The sequence below is a fragment of the Bos indicus genome, chromosome 13 (assembly GCF_029378745.1).
Source record: "Bos indicus isolate NIAB-ARS_2022 breed Sahiwal x Tharparkar chromosome 13, NIAB-ARS_B.indTharparkar_mat_pri_1.0, whole genome shotgun sequence".
NCBI classification, from domain to species: Eukaryota; Metazoa; Chordata; class Mammalia; order Artiodactyla; family Bovidae; genus Bos; species Bos indicus.
In genome coordinates this window covers 75865966-75879861 of record NC_091772.1, presented here as the reverse complement: position 1 = coordinate 75879861, position 13896 = coordinate 75865966, and the positions used below count along the sequence as shown (strand labels likewise).

Here is a 13896-nt window from a genome sequence, read left to right as displayed (position 1 = left end):
TGCATTGATCTTCGTGTCTTGTTTTTATGCCAGTACCAAAGTGTTGTGATGAGTGTAGCTTTGTATTAAATAATATAGTCTGAAGTCAGAGAGTGTGATTCCTCCAGCTCTGTTCTTCTTTCTCAAGATTGTTTTGGCTATTCAGGGTCTTTGTGTTCCTATACAGATTTTAAAATTGTAATTTGTTTAGTTCTGTGGAGAGCGTCATTGGTATTTTCATGCTGTTTAACCTGACCCAGAAGCTTGGAGATTATCACACGTCAGTTTGTCTCAAGGTGATTTGTTCTTCTTCATGGCTGTATCCCACTGTATGTTCAGGCCAACTCCCAGTTTGTGGACACGGAAGTGCTTTCTAGTCTTAGCTGTAACACCAAGTGCTGCAGTTGAATCATCTTGTATATGCTTTGCTGCCCTGTGACCAGGCCTGTAGAATGTTTCTAGGAGGAGATTGTTAGGTCAGAGACCCTCTGGAGAACGTGCGCATTTTCACGTATGATGGTGATGTGGGGTGAGGATCCCTGTGGGAATGAGAGGAGGTTCTCTCCGGGGAAACTTGCCAGTCCTAGGCTACATCTTTTTAGTGCGTTTCCCCACTAACTAGCTGTTGTGTGCCTCTGAGCCATCCCTTTGGGCTCTCCAGGCCGCTGTTTTGATGTCTGTGGGGTGGCCCCTTGACTCTGAGGTCTCTTCTCCCTCAAGGTGCCTGTGGTTAGCATTTAATTTCCTCTCGGGGCTGGTCTCAGTGCAGCACTCCAAACGTTTGTTCAGGATTTTCCTGCAGCCTGCCTGGTGAGCAGAGAGAACTCCCTGGTGTGGATTGGATTTTGCAAAAGTGGTCCATTGTCTGAAGCATGCTGGAGGGTGCTCCAGCCCTTGGGCCCTGGTGATCTGCCCCAGCAGCTCTGGCCACCATCCCAGACACAGGCTGGTCACACACAGCAGAGCCCGCATGCTGGGACTTGCCCGAGAGTTAACCCTGGAACTGGGGAACGTCATCAGGCCATCTTCGCAGATAGTCATCTTTCTGAACTCTGTATCCCATTCTGCCACCTGTGCTCTTGGCACAGTCCTGTGCTCCTCTGGTCCCTGGAGTTTTCATTCCTCAAGCATAGCAGGGGCTCAGGCCTCTGTCAGCTAGTGGGAGAGCCATCAGGCATGAAACGGATTCAGATCTTTGCAGGTGAAGATAGGATGGTTGTGTGAATGCTTGTGTTTAAATGAGGTACGGGGAGAATAAAAATAGAAACGGATTGTCGAGGGTGGCGTTTGTATTTTTCAGATGAGACGCGGGTGAGAATGCAGCTCTCTGTTGATCTCTGGAGGATAGTCACAAACACGTTATCTACTGTTGATTGGGTCACGGGAACTCTGGTGGGTGGGGTATATATATATATTTTTTTTACATAGTTATACTTTGTTAATCTGATAAACGTGAATAAATATTTGTCTTCTACCACGAGTTATGTTTGCCTTCATTTTCTTAAAAGTATGTGGCCTTCTTTTCTTGGCCTGTCTCTCATGGTTTTCTGCTTTTGCCATCAGCGTTGAGTTTGTGACTCTGGTAGCTCAGACGGTAAAGCGTCTGCCTGTACTGCGGGAGACCTGGGTTCGATCCCTGGGTCGGGAAGATACCCTGGAGAAGGAAATGGCAATCCACTCCAGTACTCTTGCCTGGAAAATTCCATGGACAGAGGAGCCTGGTAGGCTATAGTCCATGGGGTTGCAAAGAGTCGGGCACAACTGAGCGACTTCACTTTCTTTCTTTTCTTGGGTGTGTGACAGCTCATGGCTGCTGGTTCATGACCTGGTCAACAGGGAGACAGTAGGGAAGGCTGGTGGTGTTTCTTGTTCAGTTGCTAAGTCATGTCTGACTGTTTTTGACCCCATGGACTGCAGCACATCCGGCTTCCCTGTCCTTCACTGTCTCCCAAATTCATGTCCATTGGGTCAGTGATGCCATCCAACCATCTCATCCTCTGCTGCCCCCTTCTCCTTTCGCCTTCAGTCTTTCCCAGTCTTTTCCAATGAGTTGGCTCTCTGCATCAGGTGGCCAAAGTATTGGAGCTTCAGCATCAGTCCTTCCAATGACCGTTCAGGTTTGATTTCCTTTAGGATTGACTGGTTTGATCTCCTTGCAGTCCAAGAAACTCTCAAGAGTCTTCACCAACACTACAGTTCAAAAGCGTCAATTCTTTGGCATTCAGCCTTCTTTATGGTCCAACTCTCACAGCCATGCATGACTACTGGAAAACCATAACTTTGACTAGACGGACCTTTATCAGCAAAGGGAATGGTGGGGATTTGGGCAAAATAGAGGGCATATTCCCTTCTAAAAACTGGCTGGCAAATATTCAGCTCGATCTGGTTGTATAAGGCCCTGCAGGCTCTGATTTTTTTTTTTTTTTTTAATAGAAGCCCCAAATCTAGGGTATTATGTGAAGTTTCTCAATTTTTTTATTTTGGCCATAAATTACAAATTTCACAGAAATGTTATATATGCAAAAGAAAGACCGTCTTACCTCTTTGAGACATGTAATGAAGACAGTGGGGTAAGTATATTCTAGGAGGATCAATAAGATAGCATTAAGTTTGGGGACAAAATGAGTGTGTCCTCCACACCCCGCTTCCTGCGGGGCCTAGTCCTGACTGCGTTAAAATACGTGATCCTGTGTGTCTCTTTCAGATCCTGGCTCCACAGAGAGAACAGCCCAGAAAAGAAAGTTCCCCAGCCCTCCTCATTCCTCCAATGGCCACTCGCCACAGGACACATCCACAAGTCCCATTAAAAAGAAAAAGAAACCCGGCTTACTGAACAATAACAATAAGGAGCAGGTAAGAGGCCCGGGAATGGCGTCCGCACTCTAGAGGGTGGGGCGGGGCTGCGGACACAGGCTGTTGTTTCTCTAACTGCCCGGCTGCTTGGCATTTAGGAAGCTGCCTTGCTCCGGCTGTCATTTGCATGGGACAGCAAGAGGAGCTCAAAATGGGCCTGGGGAGAAATTCCCAGTGGCTTTTCAGATCTCTTTGTGGGGACAGGGCAGTGACCCAGATAAGATAGAGATACCATGCTCTAGGATTTGGGGATATTCCTTGGATTTCTTTTTTTCTCATGTTGGCACTGTTTGCCCTCGTGGCCTGAGGGTGTTACCCTGCTAGGCTGGGCTGGTAGGACAGTGTAGAGTTCTGCCTGGAGGGGGTGGTATGGCTGAGGCCTGTGCTCCCTTCTGGTGTCAATTTTCTCATCTGTAAAAGAATGGGTTTAGGACTGTGGTGAGAGACAGCCGCCCTCCCAACCCACTGCCCACTGCGACTTGGGTAATTGGTCCCCATTTCTTCTCGGAGTGCCCGGTCCCTGGCAGACCCCATCCTCGATGCAAACATCGATTCGCCATCTTATATCTTATCTCGGGGACCTTCTAGCTCTAAAATTCTGTGCTGCAAACTAGCTACTCTTCTGATTTAAAAAGATGAGAGGTGCTTTCGTGGTCCATGAGGTCGAGTCTCCTAGCGTGGAGCAAGCAGGATGCCCGGTTTCCTGATAACCATTTTAGAGGAGATTCCTTGGGATGTATTCACACATTTGTGCAGATTATGGATGTGGAAGTGGGCCCTGGGGATTTGAGGTCGAATAAAATAAGATTGTTGCTTTCACGGGAAGGAACCCAGCAACGGTTAAACGCCCGGGACTCTGAGAGGGGCCGTTTCTGGGCACGAATCTATTTTCTCTCCAAATTACACAGTGAAATGCCAGCGCGGCTGCTGCCCTGTGGCTGTGGGCAGGTTAACCTCTTTGAGCTTCATTTTCCCATTTTCTGAAATGAGAATAATGATCTTACTGCTACCAAACTCGCAGGGCTGTTGTGAAGAGGAATTGAGCTAAATGACATAAATAATAAAAGTTAAGCGAGAGTCTACACTAAGTGAAATAATCACACAGACTATCTGTGAAATAATTAAATAGCTTTGGAAATGTTCCAGGCCTGTGCTGTTCAGTGTGATAGCCACAAGCCACGTGTGGCCACAGCACTTGTAAAAGCGGCAGCTGTGCCTGAGCAACTGAATTTTTAATTGAATTTAAATTTACGTGGCCACCTCTGGTTTATAGCTGCCATGTTGGTCAGCCCAGGTTTAATGAGTTGAAACTCCCATCACAGAAGAAACTGATAGCTTCTAAATAAGTTTTTGCAATTTGAAAAGATGATTTCAATGATCTTTTCAGTGATCTTGATCATTTCAAGATCTTGATCAAGAGCATTTGAAAAGATCATTTCAAATTGCAATTTGAAAGATCATTAACAGTGTTGGAAAAGTGAGTGAAAGTGATAGTCATGTCCGACTCTTTGTGATCCCATGGACTGTACAGTCTTGAATCCTCCAGGCCAGAATACTGGAGTGGATATAGCCTTTCCCTTCTCTAGGGGATCTTCCCAAGCCAGGGATCGAACCCAGGTCTCCCGCATTGTGGGTGGATTCTTTACCAGCTGAGCCACCAGGGAAGACCAAGAATACTGGAGTGGGTAGCTGTCCCTTCTCCAGGGGACCTTCCCAACCCAGGAATCGAACCGGGGTCTCCTGCATTGCAGGCGGATTCTTTACCAAGTGAGCTATGGTGGCTCAGTAATAGTGTTGGTGAGACTAATACTAAAAGCAGAACTTGCAGTGTGCCTGTCCTTTCATAAGCCTTTTTTTGTGTAAATGTTTGTAATGATGCTGTGAGGAAGGGTATAGTCGTCTCTGTTTTACTGGCAGAGAGGTTAAGTTACTTCCCCAAGGCCTGATAGCAAGAAGCTTAGGTCTGCCTGTCTGGCTTGAAGCTGCTGCCCCCACCCCAGCCCCGGTCCCCTGCCCCCCGTCACCATTAGCCATCCCATAGCTGTTGGGCTTGAAGACTAAGAAACATAAAGGCTATAAATAATCCTCAAATCTTAATTTAAGGCAAGCCCTCTTTTACCAGTTATCAGTAAAGTCATGAAGCAGATATTGTCCTCTCTGGGGAGAGAGAGTCTCCTAGTGGTTCTCTCTGTGTGTGTGCTCTCAGTGACTTCCTTCTGTCCTTTAAGAATTGGCTCACATTAAAAAAAAAAATTAAAACAAAAAAAAATTGGCTCACATCTCTCTTCCTAGAATCTGACCAACTTAGGCAATTCACAGGTTTTCTTTTCCCCCTTCCTCATCCACGGGTCCTCTTAACACTTAAACCTCATGACCACAATGGTGTATTTGTAAATCTGTGGCCAGAAAGTGGCCAGTGGCTGCTGTCACCCCAGAGCTTGACGCAGGGGGAGCTCATGAATACAGAAGGCACCGTGCATGTGGAGCCGAGCAGCAGGGATGGCCAGACACAGGGCGTGACTATACATCTGCAGAATGGGTCATCTTCCATAGTGATGAGAGAGTTTACGGAGCCGTGTCTCTGGAGGAGAAGGGGTCCAGACGTGTCGTCCAGACTCCTTCCTGCCCCACTGCATCTGGGAAACCCACTGGGTGACCTTGTCCGTTGCTTTCCCATCCTGGTAAAATGGGGGTTTGAACTGGGAAGGAACATTCTAAGGTTGATTGTAGGTTTTTGTTTTTCACATCTAAAACTCCCTGGGGCTGAACTGCCAGGAGTTGGCAACAGAGAAATAGCCTGAACTGTAAAGAAAAGAAATTCCTGACCCTTGACCCCATAATTCACTCTAGTTTATAGTGTTTGCATAAACTATGCAAACCTTCCCTCGAGGCAGCTTCCCTTGAGCACAGTCTGTTTTCCTAAGGGTAACTTAAATCCTTAAAAAAAAAATTCTTCTGGACTCTTTTTTTTATCTTCTCTTTCCCTTTTTTTCTTCTTTTAAGATTACAGAATTGAAAAAAGTTATGGAGTTAAATGCAAAATGTATGTCTCCATATGCTAGGTTTTACCAATGTAATTTCTGTTAGTCATCAACATTTGATGATCATGAGATGTCAAATATCAACTTATAGTTCCTACAAAAACTCAGAGAAATCCAACAATAGCTGGACACTGAATCTGTGTGCTCTATCTTTCTGCACTCCCCATCCCTCCCTATAGTGGTGTCCCCTGCCAGCTTTGCTCATTCCTTCTGCCTTTAGTGCTCTCTAGGCGTTCATACTCTTGATTTTTGGTATATATCAAAATTCTTCTCCCCTTTCTTGTTTTTCTTCACGCTGAAATTTCTCTGTGTTCCATTGTTCTAAAAAGAAAACCATTCTAGCATAATAACTCCCCCCACCGCCCTCATATTTTCCCATTTTTGGTAGAGATGGGTTATTATGAAGTAGAGTTACAGGTTTTAAATTTCCACCCATTTTTCATGTATTGGAGGCTCATTACTTTAGGTTAAAGCCTCTGCCTGGAATGCGGGAGTACTTTTAGGGGAGTTCTAAGAGTTTTAAGAACTTTAGAACACACTTTACTTTTAGGGGAAGGGTTCTAAGGTTTGTATTTAATTTTTTTCAACCTTTTTGTCTACTGATTTTACTTGTTTAAAATACCTTTTTTAAACAAAGACTTACGGATTTTATTTTTTGGCGGTGGTGAGTCTTCATTCCTGCACGCGGGCCTTCTCTGGTTGTGGGGAACAGGGGCTGCTCTTTGTGGTATGAGTGCTTCTCATTGCAGTGGCCTCTCGTTGCGGGGCCCAGGCTCTAGGCTTGAGGGCCTCAGTAGTTTCGGCCTGCGGGCTTAGTTGCTCCGAGGCATGTGGGGTCTTCCTGGACCAGGGATCAGATGCATTGAGAGGTGGGGATTCTTAACCACTGGACCACCAAGATTTTGCCACCTGGAATGGACCACCATCATCTTGTTTCACCTTCTAACAAAGGTGAGAAAGTATGTAAGCGCGTTTTTCTTGGAACTGGGAATGGGGGACACCCCAGAGCTTGGAAGGATGCTTCTGGTGTTGTGTGGAGGAGGGCAGGTTGCTGAATGACCTCTGGTAGATGGGGCGAGAAATACCTTTTCTCAAGTGACATTGGACCGTTGTTGAGAAATACCAGTCTATCTGCAGTTCTTAGGACATTTTTGAGTTTGAATCCTTTGGGAGGTTCTCTCTCCCTCCTCTCCTTACTTCTTTTCTTTCTTATTCAAGTATTGAGCAATAATCTGCTAACAGATTTGTGCATAATGGCCTTAGGTGTACCTTTGATCAAATATGGCAGAGAAATGACAGGGCCCCTGTTGCCTCCTCTGAGTTCAGGGCTATACATATTCATAAGGAGGCGAGCTGGGGCTTATTTTGTTGGGCCCATGCATTGTCTTGGGCTTCCCTGGTGGCTCAGACTGTAAAGAATTCGCCTGCAGTGTGGGAGACCTGGGTTCGATCCCTGGGTTGGGAACATGCTCTGGAAGAGAGCATGGCAACCCACTCCAGCGTTCTTGCCTGGAGAATCCCCATGGACAGAGGAGCCTGCGGTCCATGGGGTCACGAAGACTGGGACACGACTACGCACAGCACACAGCACAGGCATTGTCTTAAAAACAGGTTCCTTGTTGGGTGGGAGCAGTATGTTAACAGCCAAGATGGATCAGGGGACAGTCAGTAGGAGTGCCGATCACTGGAGCCGAGGGCCTTGAGGATGCTCTGCCCTCCTGCTGTTTCTCTCCAGCACCATCCTCATGCTCCAGGGCCGAGCAGTTTTTCTTTATTTTGCAGCCCTTGTGTATTTTTATCAAATGCAGGAAAACACAGGCTGGAATGAGGACAGTTTTCCTTCTCTGTGTTTCCTGTGTGGGCCCAGAAGGCATTTGAGTCTGTGGTCCTCCCCAGACATGTTCTCCGGTTTTCACAGACCAGGTGTGGCCCAGCGCCTCTTTCTGTAAATGAAGTTTACAGGCACAAAGCCACGTCCACTTAGTGACACCTCGTTTGTAGTCACTTCTGCTCTCCTGTGACAAGAGGGTTGCAGTAGAGACCACACGACCTGCGAAGCCTCAGCTGTTCACCTCCTATCTTTATAGAGCCCTTTTGTAGAGAAGGCTTGCTGGCTGCTGGTATAGGCTGGGGTGTTCCATGGGGTGTCCCAGAAGCCGATGAACAAGCCTGTCTGTTTCTCATTAAGCTGACCTGTGGAAGGAGCAGGGACATAAGAACGTGTGCGCTCGGAGCCTGCAGTTAGTCCCAGAGCAACGCGTGTTCAACCTGCTTGCCTGGCTCTGAGAACACACCTTGTGCATGTGGGGGACAAAAAAATCATGACTCATTCTACCTGAAGTGATTTCCCTTTCCTTTTATTAAATGTTGCATATTTATCAGATTGTTTTTATGGCCCAGAAAACACTTACAAGCAGCCGATAAGGCCCGTATCTGATTGGCAAGGTGATTCCCAGCCAGCTAGTTCTCATCAAGGATGAACCCTCCTAAAAAAAAGGGCAGCCTGGTCCACCCGCCTCTTGGTCCTCCCGGGAACGCCCACCCCTGGCCAGGTTGGGGTAGGGGCAGGGACATGGAGGAGGGGAGTTTAACTTCTCAAGGGGCAGTAGCCTGGCTTCTGTTAGATGGAAAGGACTTGGGTTGCCTGCTCAAGGGATGATGAGCTGTCACATTCTGATTCTTCTAGTTTCATTGAGGTTTTCATGCCTCTTCCTGTTCTATTATTAACTTACTGAAAGGAAGTTGGGCCCTTAAATACGCCTTCCTGCTATCTTGCAGAAAGCCGCAGTGCATCCTGGAGGACCCCACTCAGGTTAGAAATAGTTCTGCTCGCTTGATAGGTCCAGTTTATCTCTCTGGGGGTTCCTCCGTCTTCCCCTCCCCCAACCCCTCCACTTTCACACCCTCCCCCATAGAAATTCAAGCAACCATTTTTCCTAGGCAGAGAGCAGGCCTCTGCCTGGGTGACTCTCAACTGAGGGCAGTTTTGCGCCCCGCCCGGGGACCTTGGGCAGTGCTTGGAGACACTTTGGGTTGTCCCAGTTTGGTGCGTGGCGGGTGGAGGTGCCCCCGAATGATGCCACAAATCCTCCAGTACACAGGAGCAGGTCCCCACAACCAAGATTGTCTAACCCAAGATGTCATCTGAGTTGAGAAGCCCTTACTCTAGATGCTGTTATCTTTTCCTGTCCCCTCTATTATGTTTCTAGTAGTCTTCCTAAATTTTAGATTTTTTTTCTGCTCTACTTTTTTGCATTAGCAGAAGTTATTTTTTTTTTTAATTTTTACTGGTGTATTGTTGGTTTATAATGTGTTAGTTTCAGGCACACAGCAAAGAGAAACAGGCACATAACGTATATCCAGTGTTTTTTAGGTTCTTTTCCCGTGTAGTTCATTACAGAGTATTAAGTAGAGTTCCATGTGCTATACAGTAGGTCCTTGTTAGTATTCTGTTTTATGTATTGTTGGGTAGTCACTCAGTCATGTCCAACCCTTTTGCGACCCCGTTTCCTGTAGCCCACCAGGCTCCTCTGTCCATGGAATTTCGCAGGCAAGAATACTGGAGTGGGTTGCCATTTCCTCAACCACTTCCTGAACCAGGAAGATCCAAACCTGAGTCTCCTGCATTGAAGGTGGTTTCTTTATCACTGAGCCGCTGGGGAGACCCATCTATTTTATATATAGTAATGTGTATATGTCAATCATAATCTTCCAATTCATCCCCTGCTCCCTTTACCCCCTGGTAATCATAAGTTTGTTTGGCAGAAGTTATTTTGAATTACAGAGAATGTTCTCTGAGGGGGTCACTGAATCATCAGAATCTCTTTTGCATTCAGCTTCATCTTCTGTGGGGCATAGCGGTGAGAGAAAGTGCTAGGACCCCCGGGTGGGAGTCCTTGCTTCTGGACTCGAGGGGTCAGATGAGTCTTTTAAGCTTCTTTTTCTCATCTGTCCACTAGGACTAGTGGTGTCTGCCCTGAGTGCCTCTCTGGGGGATGGTGAGGACAGAGTGAAGATGGTGTGTGTGACAGTGTGCTGAAAAACGTGACACGGACAGAATAGCCTAATGATGATATTATCCGCTGGAAACCAAGTAGAGCACTCTAAATGTTGAACTGAAACAGGACTCAAAAATTACACAACCGCCCTTATGAGTCTTAGCTCTTTTCTTAGTAGAAGTGAGTTGGGAGGCTTAGAAGGATTGATTCATAAAGATCTGCTAAGCAAGCATCTCTGAAACTCTTTATCAAGGAAGGTGGAAGTACCAGGCATTTGGGAGACATTAAAACCTCATAATAAAAACCAGGAGCAAGATGGATGCCTGCAATTGTGGTCACTCTCTCCCATTATCCTGGGGGGTCCTAGCTGGTAAAATAAGGAGAAAACTAAAATGATACACGAGTATTAGACATGGGCCGACAAAACTAAGGTTACTTAGAGATGATAAAAGTTTTTAATCAGTAAACTATTAGAACTGTGTATATATAAGTAGTATTAAAAAATCTAATAGCGCTTCTATGTACCAACAATAACTATTTAGAGACTGTAATGGGAAAATGACCCATTCACACAGCAACAAAAATTATGCAGTCCCTAACCAATGCTTGAAATCTTTATGGAAAGAACTATAAAGTTTTTCTGAAGGACAGGGAAAAGCTTGTTAACAAGGAGGTTTTTTCCGAGGTAGGCATTGTGGCTGTGGCTGCCCTGTTGTCCATGGAATCAAGGCTAAAGTGGGTTGAGTAGCTTTCCCAAGGTCAAATGGGAAGTTACCAGGTCATTTTGAACACATACCCCTAGACTTTCTCATGCTTCCTAAACAAGATTTCTTACTGGTCTCCAATAGGCATTTTCTGAATGACTTTCTTCTGAGGGATTGTTTTCAGTTTCTTCTGAGGGATTGTTTTCAGAGAGTAGCTTTGCCAGATTTTGTAATGTATCATTTAGTTCATTCAGTTCAGTCGCTCAGTTGTGTCTGACTCTTTTTGACCCCATGGACTGCAGCATGCTAGGCTTCCCTGTCCATCACCAACTCCCAGAGCTTGCTCAAACTCGTGTCCATTGAGTTGGTAATGGCATCCAACCATCTCGTCCTCTGTCATCCCCTTCTCCTCCTGCCCTCCTTCTCTCCCAGCATCAGGGTCTTTTCCTATGCATCGTTAGGGAAGCATTTCTCTTGCTATTTTGGCGTAGGGAGGGGTCTAGCTCTCATGAATTGGCACTTCCAGCTCTTATCTTTCTACCCTTGTTTGTCTTCAGTAAGAAACGTGGCTTCTCTGCAAATACCAGGGCCTCCTGTGTTTGAGAAGCATGGTTTTAGGAAAGCCTCTTGTTGGCTATAATTCTTTGTGCATTAGGGGTGGCCTTCAAAAAAATGAATGATCATTTTTGATGACTTATTTCCAAACAGATCCATTCTCCCATGGCCCATTGTTGAAAGACTCCCAGGGCAAATTGCCATACTTGCTTGGCTTTTTACATTTAGACTTCCATATGTTGGACTTAAAAGTGTATTAGCAATATTTTTCATGGTGGCGCTGTGTTAATTGCATACGTTGTATGATTCCTTTTAATTCCAACCACAATCCCATGGAGTTAGATGTTATCAACCCCATTTTACAGATGAGAAAATTGAAGCTGGGGGGGTTAAGAGACTTGCCCTGGTCCTGCAGCTGGTAGAGCTAAATTTGAACCCAGGCATGCCTTGGTTTTAGCCATTGAGCTCTCCTGCTAGGCTGCCTGTTAACTCTCAGACACCAGCTTTTCAAGTCATGGCCTCTTCAAATACAAGATCGAATAAATAAATCTTAATACCTAATGACTTGCAAATTCTATTTTAATATAGAGTAGAGTAACCCCAGATAGCTTTTTAATGAATGTGTGTAATGCTCTGATTTTCTTTTGTTGTTATTGTTGTATTTGTTCAAATTCCTTTTGAGAATGCACATTTGTTTTGAAACCAAACCTGTCTTTCTTGCCTACATTTCAGTCAGAACTAAGACATGGTCCGTTTTACTATATGAAGCAGCCACTCACCACAGACCCTGTTGATGTTGTACCGCAGGACGGACGAAATGATTTCTACTGCTGGGTTTGTCACCGGGAAGGCCAAGTCCTTTGCTGTGAGCTCTGTCCCCGGGTTTATCACGCTAAGTGTCTGAGACTGACATCGGAACCAGAGGGGGACTGGTTTTGTCCTGAATGTGAGGTTAGTTCCTGATGAATGAATGCATTGTCTGCCTCGTTTACTCTCCTTTCTGTTTCTTCCTTTGATATCAAATTTTTCAAATAATCCAAACACAAGGAGAAGAGAAGTTCTTTGCCTTCCCTCTGCTCGGTCCTGATCGTCCCCCTTTTTGGGGACCGACACTGGCAGTGGCCTTAGCACTCCAGCTCTTGGAAAGACAATCGCACTGAATATTGATTTTGATTCTTTGTGGGTTTTTGGATCGCTCTGAGATCTTCAGCCTTCTCTGATTCTTCTGGAGTGCGCATTCCAGAAGTTACAAACTTCTACCAGTTCATATGTTTCGAGAAGATCCCGAGCTCTTTTCTTACTTCTTGGATGTTGTTTCCTGCTGCATCACTGAATCCTCGGTAGTAGCCAAGCTGGAAGGCCAGTGTTTGTGTGTCCTACGTGGGGGCCATCTGATGCTCTTTTGCATGCCTCTTAAATGAAGAGGTCCAGGAAGTCCTCTTACGATGTGAGAAAGACTTAAAGAAGGGAAGGAGCCATGGAGCCATGGGAAAAGGCAGTGGGTACGGAACCGAGTCAGAAGCACGCTGGCACAGTGAAGGGAACGTGTATATTTCATTTGTAGCAAAGCCTGAACACTCTTCATGAAAACAATTATGATTTCCACTCTTCTGAAGTGTCTTCTAGTCTTGGGAACATCCATCTGAGATGCTTTTTCCAAATGCTGAAAATAAGAATTTTATCTAGAAAACAAAAATGAAGTGAAACGACAGCAGCAGCAAACAAAAAGAATGTCATCTACAAAGTTATTTAATATGGAATGTCACCTGAATTCAAAGGTACATTGGTATTAGGTCTCAAATGAGGATGCTTTCTATGTAGGAAATGGAAAGTTCTCAGATGTTGATCATGGGGGGAAAAAGGCAAGCTTTAGGACGGTGTCTGTAGTACCGCTTTTGTGTACAGTAAAGGGAAAATCTATGCGAAGAAATTAGGTGTCAGATCAATATGATGACATTTTAATGGTGTTATGCCCCTAGAATTGCAAAAGATGATCCCTGATTCTCTCTGGGTTACTTTAGACAGAGACATTGTTCAGCAGTGGCCTCCTGTTCAGAGTCCAACCTCATTCTCTGCATTTAATTGTGGAAACTGGAGCCTTCATCTGTTTCCTTTGTCTTGACCATTCCTTCCCAATTGTTTAATAATTTCTCAGCGAAGATAGTGGCTCAGACAGGATACTTTTGCTATAGAGAATAGAGCTTGATGAAAGGCAGCTGAAACCATAGGGATTTATTATCGTGTGTAGAAAGAAGCCAGAGGCAGGACCAGGACAGAGTTTGTTCAGAGCCAGAATCTTCACATTTTGTTGTTGAGGTGATGTGTCCCTGGCCATAAGATGGTGGCTGGAGGTTTTATCACGTGTGGCTAGACAGTAGTCCTCCTGGGAGAAGTGTGTCTCCTCACGTCCCTTTTTATCAAGCAAAAGACATGTCCTTGGGCTCCTTGGTCAGGATTGGCTCACCAGTCCCCAGGCAGGAAAGGCTTGCAAATGTCTGTCTGGCCCCTTTTCAGTCTATATTGTAGGACCCAGGCATTGCCAGCCAGGAGGACTGGGCTGGGGCTGGGAGAGAAGAGGTCTACAGTTGAGTGAGCAACTCAGGTGTTCACCATGGATAGTTACCTGGAAACGAACTGGAGTTCAAACAGATGTGTGATCTATGTCTAAGACTTTTGAGTCCTGGATTTCTTCCAGGAGTGAATGGGCGAGGCGGTCAACTAGAAGACTAGCTGTTTCCGGTTCTGGTAGCTGAACAGTTAGATCCA

At 45.6% G+C, this 13896-nt stretch overlaps 1 protein-coding gene across 25 annotated transcripts in view; it reads left to right on the top strand.

The window, feature by feature from the left end:
- The window catches only part of ZMYND8 (zinc finger MYND-type containing 8), a 125065-nt gene that overhangs the window by 36770 nt on the left and 74399 nt on the right, over positions 1-13896 (top strand). For 17 of the 25 annotated variants that reach the window (XM_019972531.2, XM_070801813.1, XM_019972520.2 and 14 more), the window contains 2 exons: positions 2684-2832; positions 11863-12081. In XM_019972531.2, coding sequence (XP_019828090.2) covers positions 2684-2832; positions 11863-12081 — 368 coding nt within the window. Of the gene's footprint in view, positions 1-2683; positions 2833-11862; positions 12082-13896 lie in introns of those variants that run through there. The other 8 variants (XM_070801821.1, XM_070801818.1, XM_019972533.2 and 5 more) reach the window with 2 other exon arrangements.